Source organism: Plasmodium sp. gorilla clade G2 (assembly GCF_900097015.1).
Source record: "Plasmodium sp. gorilla clade G2 genome assembly, chromosome: 11".
Lineage (NCBI taxonomy): Eukaryota > Apicomplexa > Aconoidasida > Haemosporida > Plasmodiidae > Plasmodium > Plasmodium adleri (nom. inval.).
Genome location: NC_041703.1, coordinates 56637 through 82500, shown reverse-complemented (window position 1 = coordinate 82500; position 25864 = coordinate 56637). Strand labels below are relative to the sequence as shown.

Here is a 25864-nt window from a genome sequence, read left to right as displayed (position 1 = left end):
TATATCTTTATTTATTTATCTATTTCTTCTTTCAATTTTTTCGAAAGAAAAGATGTATATATATATATATATATATATATATATATATATATATATATAAATCTATGTCATATAATAATATATATACATAAATTTATATTCTAAGTCTCGTTTATTATTATATATGAATAACAATATGTTATACATATATATATGGAATATTTCAAAATAATAATAAAATATTAACAATTGTATATAATATATATATGATAATATACCGATTAACACTTAAGAATATATATATATTTTTTCCTTTTTAATGAGAAAATTAATTATTCATTATTTATTTATATGAATATTACTAATTCTTATGGAAACATATATTTTTATATAAAATTTCCTTATTCAAATTAATCATGTTAAAATATATGGAAAAGGTTATAAAATATTAAAAAATAAATGAATTATATTATATATATATTGAATAATATGTAATTTACATGAATATATAAATATATTTTCTTTCAAGTATCAATTAAAAATAAAAATAAAAATATATTTATATTATTCTTTTTGTTATTAATTCTTTTTAATTTTTTTTTTTTTTTTTTTTTTTTTTTTTTTTGGTATATATAAAATATTATTACTATCTTACAATACCTATAATTGTATTATATAATAAGTATAATATATATATATATACGTTAACATATTAAAAAGTAATATTTATTAGTTCCATATTGTATATATATATATATATAATATAAGGTATATAACTTGAATAAATAAAAAAAAAAATCTTATTAATAATTATAATTCTGAAAATATATAAAATGATTTAAACAAAATTTTAATAATAGTGAAAAAATAATATATTATACATATATATATATATATATATATATATATTTAATTATAATATATATTTTTTGAAATATGTATATTTTTTATATATATCATTTTTATTTGGGGATATTATTTTATTAATATTGGAAAAAATAATGAAACATTATATATAATAAGAATATGTTTCAGGTTATATTATGATTAAGTATACCTTAAAAGAAAAAATTAAAAAATTTATATTATGTTATGAGGTAAATATCATTTAATTAAGAACAAGGAAGCGATATATCTTTTATTTTTTCATTCCATTATTCTTTCATTCATTCGTTCGTTTCTCTTGATTATAAGTTGTTTTAAATGTCATAATTTTTATGAAAAGGAAAAAGAGTGGTCATCATATAAATACGTTTTGAAAAAGATGAAATGCTTTTTTTTTTTTTAAAGATAGAAAGAATTACAATAAAATATTTTTTATCTAAATAGTAAAATATATATATATTATTGTCTATAACATTGTGTGTTTAATTATTTATGCGTTTATATGCTTAAGTAATAAAGTTTTTACTCCAAAAAAATCACAAATACTTTAATTATATATATATATATTTTTAAATATTTGTGTTTATAATATAAAGAAGAAAAAGAAATATAAAAAAATAAAACAAATTAAAAAAAAGAATACAAAATGAAATATATATATTTATTAATATATATATATGTAAGTTATTAAGAAAGAGTAATAATATAAAAGAATTTTAAAAAAATAAACATAAAAATCATAAGAATTTTAAAACAATAAAAAGGATTAAAAAAAGAAATAATAATAGTAATAATATAGAATATAAAACAAAACAGTAAAAAAAAAAAAAGAAAAAATAGAAAAAATAGAAAAAATAGAAAAAAACATATATATATATATATATATATATAATATATATTATTTGTTTTTATATTTTTCCATTAAGCACACTTTTTGTCTACAATATTTCTAACTCCATATTCTTCATACTCACTTTTGGTCATACAAAATTGAGGGAATGTGCCAAGAGATGATAAAATGGAAGCTCCAATAAAGCAGTTACATTTTCTATCAGGTCCTTTGCTATAAATTAGCTTAGTATTTTTTTCTTTTATGGTATCAATGAATGGTAAATAAGATTTTAATAATCCTACAAAATTATGAAGCATGGTTGATTCTCCAGTTATAATTAAAAAGTTAAGAACATCGTCAATATTTATATTAGATGATATGAATGATAAAATTCCTTTTTTAATAAAATCTTGTAATCCGTCAAATATTTCAAAAAAGCTATCTATTTGATCAGAATAACATATATTGGTTGTTTTGTCTAATGAATTATCTGGTATTTTTTCTATAATAGAATTAGTTGTATTGATTTTATAATTATATTTATGTAATATTGGTAATTTTAAATTTTTTAAGGAATTATAAAATTCATTAAAATCAAAATTTTGAAATATTTCTGTATTTGAACTTAATTTATTTATATTGTTTTGATTATATTTTTTTCTAAAGAATATATATGGGAAAATAAGTTTTAAAGATTCTGTTGTATTATCATCAATTATTTGACCATCTGGTAATTTATATACATTGTTTTTTTCATATAGATCAGAATTATTATTATTATTATTATTATTGTTGTTGCTGTTGCTGTTGCTGTTGTTATTTTTATTTTTATTTTTTTCAGTTATGTTTAGATAATCATTTATTATATTTTCTTTCATTTTGTTAACAACATAAAGTGATCCCCATAAATAATAAGATTTTGTAACTAATGGGCATTTTAATATTTTTATGTCAGAATTATTATTATCTAAATTATTTGTATTTTTTTCAATAGAGAAATATGGATATATTTTTATATTTTTAATATTTTCTAAGTATGATAAATATATTCTATCTATTAAATCACCACCAATAGGTGCTTCTTCTATATGTTTTTGAAAGACATATCCTTCTTGAATACCACATAAATTAGTACAATTTTTTTCTACGTGTAATACTAATCCTGATGTTCTAGCACATCCATAACATGACAAAACACTTCTTCTAGATAAAAATAATTGATACACATTATATGATTCAAACATAAGTTCTGTAAATTTTTCTCGATATTTTCTATCTGTTTTATTAGGTTCTGTTAATAAAATAGGATGATCTTGAAAATTATCATCTAATGCTTTACTACCTGATATATCTTCAAATAATTTTTCCATTACATCAAAATTTATATCATATCTACTATTATTATTTTCGTCATATATATATTTTATTCCATATAATAATTCTACATTATCTCTTTTAACATCTGGTAATAATGGAAATATAGTATGCTTTAATGTAGCATTATGACCTAAGGGTAACCCTAATATTAAATTAGAATTATATCTTGGCGTACATTCGCCTGAATAACCTGTTTTCATTTCACCATCGTTTATATCTAATATTATAGTTTGTATATTTTGAAACATTTTTTTTTTTTTTTTTTTTTTAAGAAGTTATTTTTTTTACTCTTTTATGTTATCTCATTAATAGTTAGTCTATATGTAAATATATTTTACATATGTAAAAAATATATATATATATAATATGATTTAGTATTTGTTTTAATAGATTAAATACTATTATTAGAATAAGGGTAATATTTATAAATTAATAAAATAATGAAAAAAGAAAGATATCTTTATATCATATATATATATATATATTTTATAATATCAAATAAAGCTTTATATGAAAATTAGCTATATCAATTTGTCGTTACTTCTCACTAACATAGTTTTCTTTTATATTTATTTTATTTTTCTATGTTTTCATTTTAATAAAAAAAAATAATAATAAAATAAAATAATGTATTTATGAAAATCTAATGATGAAACTATACAAACAGTAAGAAAATATAATAATAAATATTTTATATTCATTTCCTTTTTGTTATATATTATGTATAATAATATATATGGAATATAAACTAAATTTTGAAATATTTGCAACACTATATTATATATATATATATATTTTTTTAGTACTAATAATTTCATCACATATATATATTATATATATAATATATATGTATATTATCATAGGTTATATTATACATTAATATATATAATAATTATAGGGTAAATTATGAAAAAAGAAAAATAAAATATACATTTTTTTATAAACGAAAAATTGTTTTTATAGTTTGAAGATGGGAAAACGAAGAAAATATATTTTTTTCAAGTTTTAAAAAAAATTAATAAATCTTCAGTAATAATGGGATGGTATAAAATATCTTATTTATATATTATTTTATTTTTTTTTTTTTATTTTTTTTAAATGATGTAAATAAAAATGTAATACTTTTAATGGGTGTATAGTCCAAAATTATTTCATAAAAAATATTATTAACTTTTATATACCTTATAGGAGTTATTATAACAAGGGCATATTAATATGAAATAATAATATAATTATTAATATATATTGTTAATTATTTCTGATTTTATGGAAAAAGGTCATTTATTCCTTTTTTAATTACACTTTTTAAATAAATAAATAAATAAATATATATATGTATGATAATATTTATTTTCTTACTTCATTTTTTGTGTTATAAAATATTCTTTGGATTATCTTCCTATTTTTTTAGTTCAATCATTAAAACAGTGTTTTAAATTATATATATATATATATATATATAGATATTAGGGTAAAAGGAATATAATTTTAAATTATTACCTAGACATTAAAATTTTGTAATTATATATATATAATATATATATATATGTCTGTTATTTAAGTCTTATGTGCCATCTTAAAAATAAAATTTCAAAAAACAGATGGATACACAATGTATGCTAAACTATTGAAAGTAGTGAAAAAAATATGATTCTGTTATATTAATTAGGGTTATCTTAATCTTATAAGACAAAATAATATAATTAAACATATAAAAAAATATAAATATATTTATTTACGAGATTAATATGTGAAATACAATCACGCGCAATATCTCTCTTTTTTTTCTTTTCTTTTTTTTTTTAAATGAAAGAGAAAAAGTGTATCTACACAAAATTGATGTTATATTAATGTATATTTAATAATTTTATTTTTCTTATAAGATATAGAATCATATAGACATATATTCTAATTATAATGACATGTTATATGTATCTCATTTGAGGTAAATACATTATTACATGAACAGAATATTTCTAATCCTTTTTTCTTCTCCTGTTATATATATATATAGGTATATATTTATTTTGAAATTATGAGTAATTATTTATGTAAGAATAATATATGTCTTTTTTTGAAAAAGAGAAATATATTTTTCTTATACTTATTACCTCCAATTGTTTTGTAAGAATATATATATATATATATATATATATGTATACTTTTTTTTTTTTTTTTTTTTTTTTTTGTTCTTATTTTAAATTAAATCATATTGATATTTTTTTTCAATTCTCCCTACTTTATTTTCTAAAAATATGAAGAAGTTCATATCTTTTATATTTGTCTTATTTATTAATAAAATTGTGGGTGTAAAAATACATTTGTATAGAAAATATCCCAATGTAGAAAATGGTGTATATCAATTAGATAGTAGAGGGAGACCTATAAAAATTGTTGATGTAAATTATAATCATCGATGGGAAATTCCAGAAAATGGAGATATAAATTCATATACTGTGGTTCGAAAAAATGGGAGAGTAAAAAAATTCAGTGAAGGCACAAATCTTATATATGGTACAACCAAAAGGAAAATAATAAATGATATTAAAGAAGGGGATGAAGAAAGTCAAGAAGAAGTAAAAAATGATATTTTGAAAAATAAAAAATTAAATATTATTAAAAATGTTTCCGATGTGTCTAAAAAGCAAAAGGATATGAAAGAATTGGAAAAGAAAAAGAAACATGAACCTCCTATTGCTATGTATATAGCTGCAGATGATATTGCAGAGGAAAAAAAGCAAAAGCAAGAAGAAGAGTAATTGAACATTTATACAATATAAAAAAGAAAAATATATATATATATATATATATATATATGTATATTTTATTTTTTCTGCTTTAGTGATATTAATGTTGCAAATGAATTAGGAGGTAAATAAATGTAAATAAATTTATATATTCTAATTAGTTTATATATATATTTTTATTGTGTAATTTATATAATAATTGTTGTGTTATGTTTATTATGTGGACTGATTTCTTTATTTCCCCCTTAGTTGCCATAAAAGAAAATTTAGAAAAGTTATGCCATTAAATAAAAAAATTAAAAGAGGAAATATACCATTGAATATATGTATTAATTTATATATATATATATATATATATATTATGTTTATGTATTACATATACATTTTTTTTTTCATAATAGCCATTATGATATAACTAAAGAACCTTCTCCTTTAAGTACCGATTTGTTGAATTTGAAAATACCAACTACTTTAGAAAAATTATTAATGGATGATTTAGATGAAATAAAATGGATATCGAAAAAACCAGTTAACGATAAAATATGTATGCGAGATTACTCTAAACAATGTCCTTCAATGTGGGAACCAATCACAGAAACTCAATGTTCAGCTCCAAAGTAAGTAAAATTAAAGTGAAATGATATATCAATCATATTGAGAATATATATATAAATTTATTTATTTATTGTAGGGATTATTCTGGACCATGTGCTAATATCATGATTTTAGAACCTATGAATGCAAAAGAAAAAAGCTCAATAGCAAGAGATTGCAAAGGTAATTAAAATATTTGTTATATAATATAAGATATATAATTCATATACTTTTTCCTAAAATGTTGTATTTAACATATTAATTTATATATATATATATATATATATATATATATTTTAAGTCAATTGGTCATGCATTAATGAATCTTGTGGAAATGGAGAAAGAGATTATTTAAGGGAATGCCCAGAAAATTGGACTTACAATGGAACATGTGAAGCTCCAGAGTATATATATTAAAAATTATATAATAAAAGAGATAATAAAATTTTACTAATATGTAATTAATATGTAATGTGTTCAACATAATATGGCACATATATATATATATATATATATACACTTTTTTTTTTTTTTTTTTGAAGAAACTATTCTGGAGGATGTAATAGATCGATGGTAAGAATATAATTAAATCCATACACTCATATGCGCACATTAATATATATAGTTATTTACATTGCTGTTGTTATTTTATTTTCAGGATTTTGATACTTTCACAGAAAATGATAAGGAGCAATTCTCTTCAAGTATTTTTTTACAAGATATATAATTAATATAGCTATTATAAGAACTATTACTATTATGATTGTTGTATAACTTTTTTTTTTTTTTTTTTTTGTCTTTTTTCAATAAGCTTGTAAAGTGGTATTTTAAAATTCTAAATGAAAAAAGAAAAGGAACAACATAAAAGAAGAAAATATATGTAAGGAAAATGAAATCATTGAAAAGTGGCATTTTTTTCTTCTTTTTCGTATTATCCTAGGTCTGGCCTTGTAAAGAGGAATCATGTGGTAAAATTAATATATATATTTTTTATATTTTATGTATGATAATATTTAATGCCTAATTAGAAAAACCATCAGATGTTATGTATATTCTATATTTTACATATATTTTTTAATATAAATAATTGTAAACTGTTTAAAATTTTTTTTTTTTTTATTTATAGAAAGAGATTATTCCATAACATGTCCTAAAGGTGATATATTGAAATAAGGGACAATATATAGATTATAATGATTATAATATTATTCAAATCGTATTAAATAAATACACATATGTTTGTTCTACATATGCAAATATAACAATTTTTAATTATAGGATGGTCTTATAATGTAAAGGAAGACATGTGTATGGGAAGTAATGAATTGAGCGGAATAATTTCAAAGGAAGAAATTGAGGCAATAAGTCATATGTCCTATCATGTAAAAAAAAAATAAATATTTAAATGAAGATAAAATATAATATATATATATTTATATATATATGTTGATATTATGTGTAAAAGTGAATATTTTTAATATATTTATATTATAGCAAAGAATAGCATTTTCTACAAAATATGGAATTCCTTGGCCTTGCAAAAATAAATGTACTTTTGGATATGATACTTATGCATGTCCTAGAGGATGGTTGAATTTAATGAATTCAGGTGCTTGTAAAGCTCCAGATGATTACATTGCTCCAAATAATTGTCCACGTATAACTCATTTTGACTATATGGACATAAAAGAAAAAGAGAAATTTAGTAAAATATGTAATGTTAAGTGGTTATGTATGGAAAATGCTCAAAGAGACTATTCCAAATGTCCAATATATTTTGAATATATTAAAGAAGGGAATCATAAAGGTATGTGTAAGCCAGATGAAAAATATAAAGGACCTTGTAAAGAGGCTCAAGATATCTTAACGTTAAACCTTGAACAAAAATATAACTTTGAAGAAACTTGTGAAGCACAATTTCCGAACTTACAGATTGAAGATATACCACAATCAGAACAGGATTTGATTTCTCAAAGTACAATGGAAAAATTATTAAATGGTACTGATTTAACTAATAAAAGTGTTACTTTAGAGTAATATGATAAATATATGATAATTAGTTTCCACAGAAATATATACATATATATATATATATATATATATATATATGTAAGTGTGGTTATGTTAATTTTTTTTTAAATATAAGTAAAATGTTAGAAAATATTACAAACATTAATATAAATGAAATATAAATTATACAAAAAAAAAAAAAAAAAAAAAAAAAAAAAAAACCGTATTAATAATAATAAATAAATAAATGAAATATTTAATATGTGAAACATTTTTGTGCTATATATACATTATAGTTAAAACATAAAAAAAAAGAAAAGAAAAAATACCTTACTCTAAAATGTAGGAAGGGAACATATATATTAATATATGATTTTCTATTTTTCATTTGTCTAATAAATGTGTTAAATATTTTATTTTTTGTTATATTTTAAATAATAAAGATTAATTTTATTGAGTAATAATAAAAATAGGAATCCTCAAATATATATATATATATGTGTATATATTATTAAGTTGAACTTTTATACTTTTGAGAAAATTTTAAAACCTTTTGATATACCCTATTTTTAAGATTTTCGTCGGATATATGGTCTAAAATTTCTTTAACAAAAGAATTCATCATTATTTCTCTAGCAGTTTTTTCAGATATTCCTCTTGTCATTAATGAGAAGATGGGTTCTTTTTCTAAATCACTTATGGTTGCACCGTGATTTGCACATTCGATATCACTTGGTATAATTTCTAGTGTGGGTATACATACAGCACTAGCTCCAAAATTCAATAGAATAGATTTACATAAGGTATTTAATTTTGCTTTTATTGCATTTCTTTCTATTCTACCTCTACTTCTCCAAACAGCATGTGCTTTATCAGATACTAAGTATTTAAATAATTGATTAGTTTCCATAGATGGGTGTTCGTGATGAAACATTTCATATTGACTAATATTTTGTTTATCTTCTAATAAAGATAAACCATAACTTTCTTGTTTACATCCTTTTTCTCCTTCTATTTGTAAATTAATTCTTGAGGACAAGCTACCTAGTAATATATCAACGAATTTATAATTTGCATTTAATCCATTTTTTACTGATACATTATGAAAATGCCAAACATTATTTCCTAATTCTTGAGATAATGTATGTTTTACATTCGACTTTTCTTCTAAACAAATTCTTGAGAATCCATTAACTAGTCCACTATTAGTTTTATTTAATGATATATGTGATTCATATATATTTATTTTGCTATTTCCTTTTACATATACAACTAATCTAGGATTTGTTATTGGATTGTGCGTATGATATTCTGTTAATTTGGTTTCTGTATATTTACTTTTTTTATTTTCTTTACATTCATTTTTTTCAATATCAGAATTTTCTATTGTATTATCATGGCTAGATATACTTTTTTCTATATGACATTTTTGAGTAGTTTCTTCTTTATCATGTTGGTTATTATGTTGTTCTTTAATTTTATTTTGTTCGTTATTATATTCAGAATTATTATTTGTGTTGGTTTGTTTGTTATTAGATGGTATATTTTGATATACATTATAATTCGACTGTTTTTCATATATATCATTATTATTACTACTATTATTATTAATATTAATATTATTATCTTCATTTTTTGAGGTTGCTATAAATATAATATGAATAAACTTATCACTTAAATCAATATTTTCATCTAAATATACGACAGCACAATCTTTGATAGATGCTAAATTTAAGGATGAAAATTTGGCCATTCCAAAATCACTTTTTCTATAATCATAAATAGGATAATCATTATCAAATTTTCTGGATTGTTTTCCAATTTGCCCTCTAATAAATGGTTGTGTGTTTGTTTTATACCAATTCGAATGTTCAGGTATAAAATATAATTCTTTATTAATTAAATATTCAATTTCTACATCTTTTACATTAAAAAAGCTACCAACAAATATTTTACTTTTTTTTTGTTCAGTTTCTTGTTCATCTTGAATATGTTGTTTCGGTGTATTATTATCACTTTGTGAATTACTTTCATTTTCCTTATTTTGGTTTATTTCAGATTTTTTTTTTAATTCATTATCTAAATTTTTTAAAATGCTAATGTCATCAGATAAATATTCATCTACTATTCCATCTCTTACAACTAGGGTATAAAAAGCTTTTTTGTATTTTCTTTTGCACTTATCAATTTGTTCTTTATTAAAATTATATGAACTATTAGATGTATCTTGATATTTCATTTTATGTTCCTTATAATTTTTCGAAGATATTTCATTATTATTATCTACCCTGTTTGTGTTTTCACATACATTAATATTTTCGTTAACAATTTTTTTATCTTCCTCATTCATTTTATGGGTACTTCCATAATAATAACTATTATTATTATTATTATCATGATAACTATCATTAATATTATTATGATTATCATCATTATTATTATCACTATTATAATGATTCATATTCTCATTGACTTCATGATGCTCCTTATTTTGTTCATTATCCAATTTTACGTTATTATGATCATCGCATATATCATTTTGAAGCTTTTCATTTTTTTCAAAATTATTATCTAATATTTTCATTTTATAATCAACCAATTCTTCCTTTGAAATATTTCTTAAACTTATACTGTTATCAAAATTTTGTTTATAAAATGTTTTTAAATTTACTTGTTGTCTCCATGCTTCTAGTTTTCTATTTGGTGTTGGAATTTCTTTGAAAGCTGTTTTTCCTGAATTTTGTAAAATTTTCCATGAAAGATATTTTGGATCATCAATATTTAAATAAATTTTTGGTATAGGTATTTTATTGATTGTTTCTACAATTTCTCCTTTTTCATTATATTTCCATAGATTAACAAAATCTTTATCATCCAAAATATTTTTATCATATTTATTTTTGAATAATTGTATTTTGTCATCAAATAAGGTTTTTTTATATGTTAAATTACTAGATATTTCTTCATTTATTTCATCATCTTTAGTTTTATTATTTTGATTATTCGTTTGATACTTATTGTATTGTATATCTTGTATATTATCAATTTTGGATATATTATTATTATTATTATTTTTATTTTTATTATTATCTAATAACTGTGGTGAATTAATTTGAATTAGCCTTTCTTTTAGTTGATCAAATTTGTCTATCATATAATCCGTTTCTATAGCTGTTTTATCCCTTATTAGAATTTGTAGTGTATGTAAGTTTAATAAAAAGTTCAAATTTGGAAAGAAGTGTTGATTATAAGATGATGATATTAATATTAGATCATCAAAAAATATATTTCTTTTTACATCAGTTGGTGTATTGAATGAATATATTTTATTTCTTTCTTTTCCAAATGTATCAATATTACGACTACTGAATCCACTAGTCGTTAAAGCATTTACAGGTGAATTATTATAACATTTTGGTGAATTAAAATTAGAAGGTACAAATTTTGATTCAGTAGAAATATCTTCTTCATATGTTATTAATTTTGGTATATAATATTCATATTGATACAATTTATTTTTTCGATCTATAGGATCTATATATTTAAATTCATATTTATACGTTAAATATGGTTTCTGTTTTTGTTCCCATGTTTCTTTTTCTATCATTTCATTATTTTTTATAAAATTATTTACACTTGTTATATCTTGATATTCTGTATTATGCATATTAGATATATAATCATACATTAAGGTAGAATTATATTTTTCATTATTATTACGTAAACACCATTCGTTAATAATAATATTAGAAATATTTTTTTTATTAATTCGTGAAATTAAATTATCATCATTTTCATCATCATTTTCTGGTGTAAATTTTTGGTACAATTCTTCATATTTCCTTAAATATTTTTGGAAATCTCTTTTTCGATTTTTTGTTTTTTTTTCATTTATATTTTTACTTATAATATTATATAATAGATTAATAAACAGCATATTATAAGTATAATTCACTTTATTATTATTATTATTATTATTATTTGGTGATAAATAATATTGTATTATATTGTTAGAATTTCTTATTTTTTTTTGTGTTTTTTCTTCATTTTTATGTCTATAGTTCTTTATATATTTCGTAATAAAAGTTTTAATTGTTTCAAAATGGGTAGCATTATTAATCTTAAGATATATTTTTTTGTTACCATTTTTTGGATGACAATTAATATTTTTTAATGTGTATATGTCCTGATTAATTTTCTTAAAATTGTTGTTGTATGGAATATGAGCAAATATTTGTTGTATTTTATTTCTCTTTTTAAGATAAGTATTAGTTTGACCATATAATTTTTGTTTTTGTTTCTGTGTAATTGTTACTGTTTCTTTTCTTTTCTTTTCTTTTTTTAAATCTGAATACATGAAATTTTTAAATTTTAATTTCAATTTGTTTGTTTTATTTAATTTGATATCATTTTTATCATATAGATCTTTTAAGCATATATTATTCCAGTGTTTACTCTCTACATATTCAAAAGTTTTCAAAAATTTATTTGTTAATAATAGAAATATGAAAATGTAATTACGTAAGCATACATTAGGCATAGTTCTTTTCTCTTATATATAAAATGTGGTATAATTATATATAAATATATATATATTTTATTGTGTTCGCTAAATCATTTTTTTCAAAACATTATACACACAAAAAACAAAACAAAACAATAACTCAAATATTTATAATATTACGTCATTATACAGTCTTAAATTAATTTATTATGTATATTAAGAATTATACATTTACACACCAAAAAAAAATTAAATATATAAAATTTATATATAATATATTTGAAGGTAAATAATTGTGTTATTCTAAATAATTATAATCATAACACATGTGTGATTATATAAAATATATATTTCAAGTTGATATATATATATATATATATATATATATATATAAATATGTGAATGTTTAATAAATCTCTTTTATAATAATAAGATTCCTTTTTTTTTTTTTTTTTTTAAATTGTATACATATAACGTGAGTATACTTAAAAGTTTAAAACAAATTATAGGAAATATAATATCTTTTTTGTTTTATTAAAACAAAAAAAAAAAAAAAGATATATATATTAACATATATATATATATATATATATATATATTTAAAAGAAAAAATGATCAAATAAAATAAATATAAACCTTGAAAAAGAATAAATGCCATCAGTGTAATTTTTATTCCATTTAAAGTTTTTATATTATTTTTCTCATGAATATATTAAAATACAAATATATCATATATATATATAAATATATATATATATATATTTATATTATATTCTTTAAATAACTCTCATTTATAAGAACCAAATTTATTTTATACAAAAGAACTAATGGAAAATAAAATGCATATAATTATGCAGAAATGGTTTTTCCTGGAAACCCTAATCTAAACATATATAATATATATATATATATATTTATTTTATAAGATATTAAATTATATGGGTGTTAAAATAATATATAATAGATAAAAGGTTATAACATTATATTCTAAGTTTATGTAGTTCTCTACATATACATAATTTATATAATTGTAGCTTTATTATATATAAATTATTTTAAAAGGATAAATAAATGTCTTTTTAATTCTATTATGAATAGTACGAATAATTTTTTAAGAATAATATACTTAATTTTCGCATTTTTATCTATGTTCCCTTTGCTCATTTTTAATAAATCAAATAAAAACCAAAAAAAGAAAAGAAAAAAATTTTATATTTAACGTTTATTTTTTAAAATAATTAAAAAAAAAAAAAATTACATTATGTATATATACATATATATATATAATAAATATATTATTTTTTAATAAATTAGTTTTATCATATTATAAAAAAAAAAAAAAGGTAAATATTTTATATTTTCTTTTTTTATTATTTTGTTTTATTTTTTATTTAATTTTTTTTTTTTCTTTCATAAATTTTATAATTAAGAAAAGAAAATTTCATAAATTCTATTAAGCACGGATGGCTGAGTGGTCTAAAGCGTCAGACTCAAGATCTGATGAACGTAAGTTCGCATGGGTTCGAACCCCATTTCGTGCATATTTAAAATGATATATAATAATATATATATATATATGAAAGGAAAAAAAAAAAAAATTTTAATAATATTTTAATTTTATATGTAATTTTAATTATATATTTTTAAATATTATAAGTACAAATATGGACTCAAAGAAGAAATAATTTTCCCAAAAAAAAAAAAAAATATTTAGAAAAATTCAGTATACGTATTTAATATTAAATTTTTTTATTTGTAAAATTATTTCAATATATATAATTAATTACCATCAGTATTTTTATTGTCATATACATATTATATATATTTATTTTATATATATATATATATATGTTGCGCAAAAAAAAAAAAAAATTCTTATATATATTTTTCTATATTAAATATATTACAATATATGAATTATTATAATTGAAAGAGTAATCTGTGTATTTTTTTTTTTATTTTTCTTAATATTATTATTTTATTAAATATTTAATATAAATTTTATTTATTTATAGAGAAATGAATATTTGTAATGAACAGAAAATATTATTATATGTGTTACCATATAATTTAAAAAGCATATAATATAAAAAGGTTATAAAAATTTTTACATTTGAAGAATATTAATAAATGTGGTTAATTATTTTTATTCCTTTATATATTATATTTAGTTTATATATAAAATGTTTATTTATTTATTAAGAAAAGAAAGACATTAACATGTTATATTGTATGTATATAATATTTAATTATTCTTACTCGAAAGATACAATATAAATGATATATTAATTTATATATATATATATATATATATATATATTTTCTTTATATATATGTAATGTTATTGAAAATATAGATTTATATGTATTTATATTTTAAAGTTAACCTCTTGTTGTGTTAATATAAGAATATATGTTGAAAGGTTATATGAAAAGAACGTGTTTCATTCTTTATAATTTTATATAGAGAAACATTTTGTAAGGTGTATTAGATATGGAAAGGTTTTCATGTATTTTAATATAAACTGAAATTGATCTTAATCTTAAAATATGTTATATTAGAAAGATTATATATTATATATATATATATATATAATACATTAAATTCATATATATATATATAATACATTATTATTACATGGAATTTCTTTTCTATACTAAATAAAGTATTATCTTATTACGATTTAACCAATATATATATAAGATTTTTTTATATTGTTATTTATATATTATTGCTTCAAAAAGATTTTACGTGCAAAATAATTAATTAAAAAATAAAGAAAATGAAAAATATTGTTATATATTATATTTTAATATTATATATATATATTATATACGTATTAATTTATTCTTATTAAATAAAAATAAAATTATTTATTGCTTTTAAAAAAAAGGAAAAAAAATATGAAAAAAAAATATAATAAAATTAATAATAATATACGAACAACCCGAAGGTTTATCCATATTTTAGATTGACCTGTAAACTTATTGCTAAATTTAAGGTTTGGCTGCGTCAACCGGGAGTCGAACCCGGGTCACCTGCTTGGAAGGCAGGTATCATGGCCGTTAGACTATTGACGCCTTATAGTATTAGGATTTATCATAATGCATATGAAAAAAAAAAAAAAAAAAAATTAATTATATATATATGAAATAATATATAAATATATTTCATTCTATTATATTATATATAATGAAAATTAAAATTATAAAAAATATTATATGTTCTTATACTTATATAAATAATTTCAATATTTTATTTAATATTTGGAATAATTTCGAAAGCTAAGCAAAATTTAAAAATGCCTATATATGTAATAATGTTTTAAATAAATATATTATATATATATTATATATATTGATATATTTTAAAATAAATAATAAAAATTATCCATTCGATATATGGATAATTAAAATATAATTCTTATTGAATATATATATAATATGTATATATATAATATTGTTTGTTTTTTTACCTTTTATTGATCATAAAAATTTTTTAATGAAATACTTCCTTTTTTTTACAAAAATTTAGAATATACATATATATATGATGAATGGAAAACAAAAGAAAAAATATATTGTTTAAAAAATGATTAATAAAAAATATATATATATGTTTAAATTATATCTTTATATATTGAATAAATATAAAGATATAAATGAAATAAGAAAAAAAAACTTAATTGTCTTTTATAATAATATATAATATAGTTATAAAATAATTTTTCTTTTAATATATAATAAATTAATAGGTCTTTTTTTTTTTTCTTTAATAATATTATAAGATATATTTATAGAAAAAAATAAAAATTTGAACTATATATAAGAAGTAAGTACACATATTTGTATTGGTTAATGAATTCATTATTTATTTATTTTATTATATATTATATTTCATTTTATATAGAAATGTTATAATATATATATATTTTTATATACAATTGAATAATTATTGGAAAAAAATATATTTTCCGTTCCATATAAATTACGAATTTTTTTCATTAGTACTAAATTCAAAGATTGTTTTATTGAGAATTTATTAAATTGTCAGTTTTTTTAGAAATGTAATATTAGAACATTGAACGTTATATATGACAAATTTAATATGATATATATATAGAGTATTTTTTTCAAGGGTGACATATAAATGCCATAGTTATATATTTATAAGTTATATATATATATACATATATATGTGTATATATGTTATGTTTTTTTGTTCTCTCTTCTGTGAGAATAAGGATATATTATTACTACATTTCAAACAAAATATTAGTTCCTATTTTAAAATTATAAAGAGTTTTTTGAATTTTTATTTTATGGGGATTTTTCTTAAAATTTAGAAATTGTAAAATTCGAATTAAAAGAATAAATAAAAAGAAAAAAAATTATATACATAATTTTGTATGGGGAAAAGTGTGATATATATAATATATATATATATATATATATATATATATATATTTTTAAGAATAATTTTTTTTTTTTATATATAATAAGAAAATATGTATAAATATTTATAATACGTAATATATTTACAAAATACACGATTTTATTTTTAATATTTTATAATAGCATTTTTAAAAATTTAATTATTTTATATATATATATTAGTATATAATATATAATATTTAAAGAAAAAATTAAATAGGGGTATATATATGTAATATAAAAAAACTTAATATATATTATGTATATATATGTATATAATATAAAAAATTGTTGTACCTACATATATTTTTTATAATAAAAAATATATATATAATGATACTTTTTATATATAGATAAATATATATATATATAAACAAAATTTTCATAATTATAATAAAAAAAAATATATAATATATATTAATTTATTATATAGTAAAAGAAAAAAAAAAAAATAAAAAAACCATAAATATAATATAATAAGAATATATATTTTATGTGTATTTTAATATATATAAAAAATATATAAATAATTCATATGAAAAATGATTGTTTTTATTATACGTACTATAAATATGGTATAATATAACTTAACCTCTTTGATACACTAATAATTTACTTGTTAAGATACTATATACTATAATATTATAAGATATATATATATATATATATATATATATATATATTAATTAAATAACATATACATTAAAACTATATATATGTATATTATATAATATATTAATATATTTTATTATATATGTTTATATCAATATTTATTATTATTATATTTTTGCCTTTTTTTTTTTTTTTTTTTTTTTGCTTTATATTATATATATGTATTATTTTACATATTTACATATATAATATTATATATATATATATATATAATTATATATAATATAATTTTTCAATCCCCTCTTTTTTTTTCTTTTTTTTTTTTTTTCTAAAATAATTTTGAAGTTCTTTAAATTAAATAGCTTTTACCAAAGTTATTATAAAAATATATATATTATATATAATAATAATATATAATATAATTTTTTTATTTTTGCTTATTTTTTTACTTCAAGAAAAAAAAAGAAAAAATTAGGAGATATATATTTATAATTAAAAAAAAAATAATAATAAAAGAAAAATAACAATTTCTTATTTTCTTATTTAAGAATAAATTGTAAATTAAAATATATTTAATAATTTTATAACATTTTATAAATTTAAAATAACAAAAAAAAGAAAAAGAAAAAATGGCATCAATTCCAGCATCAGAATTACCAGAATGTGAAAAGCAGGAACTTTTATGTACCTATGCTGCTTTAATATTACATGAAGAAAAAATGAGTATAACAAGTGACAATATTTTAAAGCTTATTAAAAATTCAAACAATACTGTTTTGCCATACTTACCAATGCTTTTCGAAAGAGCTTTAAAGGGAAAAGATATTCAGTAAGAAAAATAAAATAATAAAATATATATATATATATATATATATTAATATTTTATTATACATATAAAAATGGATGTATATAAAATTTAGTACATACCTAAATATATATAATATATATATATATATATATATATATATATATATATTTATATATGTATTTATTGCTATTTAATAAATATGAGTGTGAATTTTGATATATCCAATGTATAATTATATATGTGCGAATTGTATATAATATTATGTTAAAATGTATTTAATTAAAATGTGTTTTGTTTTTCCCACCCTTTAATATATATGCAAAATAATATTTATAATTATATAAAAACATACATTTTTTTTAATATTTAACTTTTTCTGTTTTATAGGAGCTTATTAAGTAACTTAAGTGTAGGAAGTGCCCCTGCAGCTGCTGCTCAAGTTACAACTGACAAACCAAGTGAAGACAAAAAGGAAGCCAAAAAAGAAGAGAAAGTAGAGGAAGAAGAAGAAGAAGATGATTTAGGTTTCTCTTTATTTGGTTAATCTTGTTGTTATATGAATATAGAGAGAGAGAAAAAAAAAAAAAGAAAGAAAAATTAAGGTATATAAAATAAAATATAAATGTAGGAAAAACAAGACGCTTTATTATAACACAGTGTTAATAAATTAAGAATAATTTATTTTATCTGATAAAAATGATTAATATTTTATTTTATAATTTTAATGTAGTATATATTTATAAGTATATATGTAATTTTTTTTTTTTTTTTTTTTTTTTTTTTTCCTTTTTTAAACACCTATTTTTTATTTATTATGGACAAAAACTTAAAAAAAATTGTGTAAAATTAGAAAAAACATAAAAATTAATTTTTTTTTTTTTTTTTTTTTTCATTATTAAAGGTATGTATAAAAAAATTGGTTCTTTTATATTTTTAAAATTTATATCTTTTTAAAAATGGAAAAGAAGTTGTTTGAAATAACTATGTATATTATATATTACATCTTCATAAAAGTTGCAAGTCACCATGTAACAGTTTTAATATAACATATGTTAAATATGTTGTATATAAAATATGTTTATATATATCTTTAAATATTTTGTGTGTATCGCTTTGAAGCTGTACATGAATAAATTTTAATATAAGAAACACAATAAATTTTTTAATATAGTATATTACTTCATACATTAAGGAATTATTATAATATGTACCTTTTGATACCTCTATAATATATATATATATATATATATATATTAATTTTCATATATCTATTTATATTACATTTTATTATTGTTGTATAAAAATAATTGAAGTTTATATAAATGCTTAAGTAATATATTAAACTTTTAATATTCTTATTTAAAAATAACATATTTTTTTATTAATAATTCTTAATAATATTGGATTATTATTTTTATTATTTTTTTTTTTTTTTTTTTATGTCTATTCATCTTCATTAGAAAAGTATCCAGAATCTGCTTCAATAAAATATACCAAGGCACGACGCCTAGAACATGTTCTCTGATAAGTCTATTAATTTAAAAATAAAATATGCATATAATGAAAGGTTTTTAAATTTTGAATTGTAGAAAGATGGTGTAATTTGTATTATATTATATTAAATATATATATTATATCATCTTACTAGTTGACATATTTTTAGAAGTAGTACTGCAAGTGCTATATAAATCATAATACATATAAAAAGAAGAACATCATAATCCATATCATATTCATTTAAAGTAACATCATTTGTTATTTTGTTATGGTTATCTTGAAGTTTTAACTGAGTACTGTTCGTTGAAATTAAATTAGAAGGTTCTAGTTCACTCATGTTCCAACAAAATTTTTTAAAAATATTTTTGTACACATTTATATATAATTATAATCTATATAATTCATTTTATAAATAAGTATGATATATTCTAACGATAAGCAAATAATATATGAATATATATATATATATATATATATATATATATATAGAAATATATTTAATAAAATATTCATTTAAAAAACAAAAAAAAAAAATTGGATGTTTTACACATAAGCACTCATATTATTAATATATATGTGTATTTATTTATTTATTTATTTAAATATTTACGTATTCATATGGAATGAATAAACTAAATATCGAACATTAATAACACACTATTTTTGTGTAGAAATATATGTGCAACAAGGTAATACATATTAATGAACCACATAGAAAAAAGGAAAAAAATAAATAATTTTATTATTTAGATATTCATAAAAAAAAAAAGAAAATTAAACAAAATGATATATTTTTAATGAATAACTATTATTTGATATATATATTAAAAATATTTTCGTTTTGGCTACATATATGAATAAATAAATATATATATATGTTTTATTTTTTGTATATATTTTTTAAGCTTTTATGGTTTATTTGGTTATATTGTTATGCATGTAATTAGATATTACATTATCATTTTTATGTGTTTTAATACAACAACATGTATATATATATGTATATTTATTTATTTATTTATTTATTTATTTTTATTGATTAATTCATATAACCATTATAAGAATATAATATTTATTGTTTAAAGGGATTAAAAGAATTCTCTTACTAATATACTTACGTATTATTTTAAATTTATTATTATTATTATTATTATTATTATTATTATTATTATTATTATTATTGTTTATGTTTATAAAAATGTTAATTATTTATTTATTAATCTTTTATAATACAACTTTTTTATTTTATGAAATGTTATTCATACAAATTGTAGATATTTTTATCTGTTTAGGCATTTATAAAATAATTAACATTACATAAACATTTAAGAATTTATTTGTATTTCTTAAATAAATTAAATAATAAAACAACAATAAAAATACAATTATACTATACATATTATTGAATGTATATAATTATTTAAGAAAAAAAAAAAAAAAAAAAAATGAATGAATGAATAAAATTATATATATATATATATATATATATATGTACATATGTGTGTAAATATATAATATCATTCATTTTGATTATTATTATTTTTATACCATTCATCTTTTAATGCATTTACAAAAACTTCAATATCTTCACGTGCCCATTGTATCCATTTATTTGTAATATCTTTTTTATAATTTTCAGAGGTATTATAATTTTTTAGGTGTTTATTAATATTATCATAAGCTGCATCTAGATATTTCCCCCATTGATTATTCCACATATCATCTCTCCATTTATGATCCATATGATCAGTATTATTATTATATTCTTCTTCTATGTTTTTAATCATATCATTCCAAAGTTTAGATAAATTGGTACTTAATTCATTTGTCTTTTCTATTTCTTCTGTTGATTGATTATTAGAAACATGATCCTTTGAATTAGAAAAATTATTTTGTCTTGTATTATCTAATGATGAAATTTTTTTTTTCCATGGATGTTCAACAAGTTCTGTTAATATTCTTTCATATCTTGTTTCAATATTGTGTTGATATAATTCATAATTAATTCCGTATGTACTTATATTTCTATAAAAGAACATGAAAAAAAAAAATATATATATACATAATAAAATAAAATAATAAAGTGAAATATGCATATACATAATATATATAAAAACTTATATATGAATATAAGCTTTATGGTGTTTATTTTAACTTGACGTGATGTGAAGAAAAATCATTCCATATAAAAACAAAGACAAAAAATAGATTAACAATTAATATTATTTTTTTTATGGTATCGTTGCATTTTTTGAATATATTTAGTTCCCAAGAAGGGTATATATATACATACGGCTTTTTCATATTCAAATATTTTGGTTAAGTTGGAATATTATTTTTTTTTTTTTTTAAAATAGAACTATATATATATATATATATATATATGTATATATGTATAGATTAGATAGTTTTTCTTATAATGGTACTATTTCAGTTGTATATAATATTTCCAATATTTACTAGATAAAAAAAAAAAAGTTGCGTTGTAGTTGTTCTATGGTATCTAAGAAAACATATAGAAACAAATAGCTAAATAACCAACAGAAAAAAGCAAAATAAATAATATATTTTAATGTATTTATTTAATTATATGGAATATAATATTTTATGTATAAAAGAACCAAATATTTTACAACTATATGAAAAGAATATACCTAATCGTTTTTTTACTTTACATATATATATATATATATATATATATATATATATATATACAGTAGTAAATATAATATATTTTATAATTAAGAAAATATAAACTGTTGTGCTATTTTTATTTTTATGAGAAAAATAAATAAATGTTTGTAATATAATAAAAATTTGACAAAGATAAAAATATAATTTATTTAAATTTTTTAACATGAAAAAAAAAAAAAAATATATTGTAAAAAGATAATATTATATTTGCGTAAGAATCTAATAATAGGTTGCGTTTTTTAATATAATCTAAGAATATGAACAACTTATATAATATAATATATATAGTTAGGCTATAAGTAGATTTGAATATTATATTAGTGATGTTATGTATACCTATATATTAAAATATATTACGTAATTTTAAAAATTAATATTTTAATTTTATAATAATATTTACATATATATTTTTATTTTATGAATAATTAATGAAATTTATTATATTATTTATATTATTATATATATGTATATATATATACAATATATTATATAATAATAAAGTGTTCGTATTATTCTAAATTAGAAAAAACCTTTGCTTAATTATTCTTTAGGTAATATTATTACAAAATATATTATTTTATTTATTAAAAAGAAAATTATTATTATTTTAATATTGTTTTAAAATAATGAAATGCTTTATTTAACAATTAATTTGTATTATATATATATATTAAAAAAATAAAATGAGGAAATTATTTTATTATGCACATTATAATGTAACGATTCTGAACTTAATTATTTTTTTAAAATACAGAAAAAAAGTTTTTCATATTTTATTCTTATGGTGTTCTAGTTTATTTGTGTTTTTAACAATATATAAATATATTTATCTAATTAATAGTTTATTTAAATTATTTATGTTAATTCATAAAATGAATATTATATGAGGAAAAATATTTGTTATATATATTTATCATACTTATATTTAAAATATATATATATAATTTGCATTTCAATTTTAAGTTATTGTTATAAAATAAGGTTATAACAAAAATAGAATTACTACAAAAATATAAATAAAGTTGTTTTAATAATATTATAAAGTAATAATTCAAAAAGTAAAACCATAAAAGAATATACACACACATATATATATATATATGTATATATAAGGATGGCTTCTTTTTTTTTTTTTTTTTTTCTCTTTTTTTTAAATATTATTTATTTTTTCATATAGATATACACTTTTTTAATATTATATTATTTGTATATAAATAACGATTAAGATAAAGAAAATAATAAGAGGTAACAAATAAAAAAATTATATATAATATATATGCTTATATATATATATATATAAACTAATTATTATATAATAAAAAATTATATGAATTAAAATATATATATCGTTCTATTCGTATAATATAATACTGTGACAACTCGTATTTTTTTTTTTTTTTTATGTAATATTTGTATAATAAGAATATAATTATAATATAAACATATATATATATAATATATAGAAATTCCTTTTTATGTTAATATATTAATATGTTTAAATAAATATATAAGCCTATATATATATAGCATACGTATAAAATAATATGTTCTTTTTTTTTTTTTTTTTCTTCTATAGAATTTTATATATAATTATATACGACAATGATAAAAAGAACGAAAAATTAAAAAAGAAAAAAAAAAAAAAAAAGGCTTTATTTTTATATTTTTGAATAACACAATTGGTGTTGTTTACTTGTTCAACAATACTTTTATTTAATTAAAATTGGATTTAACAAAAAAAAAAAAAAACAAAACAAATATAAGGATTAAAATATTTTAAGATTTCATAAAGATTTGAAAAATTTAATATAAAATGTAATTTTTATTTGTTTTAATATATTGTTATGGAATTTTTTTTAATTATATTTATATAGATAATATAATATATATTATATTATAATATATTATATATTTCGCTACTTTTATTTCTATAACGTAATTAAATTATTTCAGTTCAATATAATTCTTTTTCTATAACCCCCTTATATTACTTAGTCTTAATAAATTTATATTTACAATTAAATAAAAAAAAACAGATTCATTGTAAGAAAAATATCATAAACGATAAAAAAATACATATTAATTTAAAAACATTGAAATTAAAGAGCTTAAAATATATGTTTATTATTAATATTATTGTATTATAACTATTATAAAAAAATATAAATATAATTCATTTATAACTTTATACAAAAAATAATAATTAAAAAAAAAAACAAAAGAAAAGAAAAATGAAGAAATAAAAAAGGGTAAAAAAATAGAGCATTGTATATGATATAAATAAAATTATTTAATTTTGTAATATAAAGATATAATATAATATATAATATTTATGATATTTTTACATGTGTTTAAAAAATTTTAAATAAAAATAAGAATTCAATGATTTTTAAAATAATATATTAAAAATTAATTGAAATTTATAAAATTAGAACGATCTAAGATTAATTCTATGTTCATAAAATTAATAATATATAAAATAAATATATATTTTTATTCTGAATTTATATAGTTATATAATATATATATTTATAAATCATGCAATTTTTAAAATATTAAGAGAAATGATTGGATAGTTAAGGTTACTAAATGCAGTTATATATAAAATAAAATTCAGAACATTGTTTCATAGAATGAAAAAATAAAAAATAGGAATTTTTAAAAAATAATAAAAAATACGAAACTAAAATTAAAAAAAAAAAAATAAATACTTTTTAAAATATATATATTATTATATAAATATAGCTTTTAATTTATAATAATTAAATATATGTATATATATATTTAGTTATTTATCTATTTTAAAATACATTTTTTTTTTTTTTTATTAGGTATTTTATTATATAGAGTTTTATAAAATAAATATTGTTCTAATATTAGGTTAAGGGTATT

At 17.1% G+C, this 25864-nt stretch overlaps 6 protein-coding genes and 2 non-coding genes across 8 annotated transcripts; 3 read left to right on the top strand and 5 right to left on the bottom strand.

The window, feature by feature from the left end:
* Window positions 1-1785: 1785 nt before the first annotated feature.
* On the bottom strand, window positions 1786-3321 carry PADL01_1101800 (actin-like protein, putative; the record flags this gene model as incomplete). The annotated part of the gene is made up of 1 exon (XM_028682468.1): window positions 1786-3321. One exon carries the CDS (start codon window positions 3319-3321, stop codon window positions 1786-1788), a length of 1536 nt encoding a protein of 511 aa, XP_028538743.1.
* A 2007-nt stretch (window positions 3322-5328) lies between these two features.
* Window positions 5329-8451, top strand: PADL01_1101700 (CPW-WPC family protein; the record flags this gene model as incomplete). Its single annotated transcript, XM_028682467.1, has 13 exons — window positions 5329-5828; window positions 5916-5944; window positions 6070-6094; window positions 6222-6437; window positions 6512-6597; window positions 6716-6818; window positions 6957-6987; window positions 7073-7118; window positions 7226-7236; window positions 7355-7382; window positions 7541-7570; window positions 7693-7796; window positions 7909-8451. The coding sequence occupies 13 exons, from the start codon at window positions 5329-5331 to the stop codon at window positions 8449-8451; spliced, it is 1752 nt and encodes a 583-aa protein (XP_028538742.1).
* A 484-nt stretch (window positions 8452-8935) lies between these two features.
* PADL01_1101600 (FeS cluster assembly protein SufD, putative) lies at window positions 8936-12964 on the bottom strand (the record flags this gene model as incomplete). The annotated part of the gene is made up of 1 exon (XM_028682466.1): window positions 8936-12964. One exon carries the CDS (start codon window positions 12962-12964, stop codon window positions 8936-8938), a length of 4029 nt encoding a protein of 1342 aa, XP_028538741.1.
* A 1421-nt stretch (window positions 12965-14385) lies between these two features.
* On the top strand, window positions 14386-14481 carry PADL01_1101500. Its single transcript has one exon. It is a non-coding gene; the product is annotated as a tRNA-Leu (tRNA).
* A 1455-nt stretch (window positions 14482-15936) lies between these two features.
* Window positions 15937-16009, bottom strand: PADL01_1101400. The gene has a single exon. It is a non-coding gene; the product is annotated as a tRNA-Gly (tRNA).
* Window positions 16010-18602: 2593 nt separating this feature from the next.
* Window positions 18603-19325, top strand: PADL01_1101300 (60S acidic ribosomal protein P1, putative; the record flags this gene model as incomplete). The annotated part of the gene is made up of 2 exons (XM_028682465.1): window positions 18603-18802; window positions 19169-19325. The coding sequence occupies 2 exons, from the start codon at window positions 18603-18605 to the stop codon at window positions 19323-19325; spliced, it is 357 nt and encodes a 118-aa protein (XP_028538740.1).
* An 899-nt stretch (window positions 19326-20224) lies between these two features.
* Window positions 20225-20615, bottom strand: PADL01_1101200 (conserved Plasmodium protein, unknown function; the record flags this gene model as incomplete). Its single annotated transcript, XM_028682464.1, has 2 exons — window positions 20225-20311; window positions 20427-20615. 2 exons carry the CDS (start codon window positions 20613-20615, stop codon window positions 20225-20227), a joined length of 276 nt encoding a protein of 91 aa, XP_028538739.1.
* Window positions 20616-21795: 1180 nt separating this feature from the next.
* Window positions 21796-22582, bottom strand: PADL01_1101100 (Plasmodium exported protein (hyp11), unknown function; the record flags this gene model as incomplete). The annotated part of the gene is made up of 2 exons (XM_028682463.1): window positions 21796-22303; window positions 22434-22582. The coding sequence occupies 2 exons, from the start codon at window positions 22580-22582 to the stop codon at window positions 21796-21798; spliced, it is 657 nt and encodes a 218-aa protein (XP_028538738.1).
* Window positions 22583-25864: the final 3282 nt, after the last annotated feature.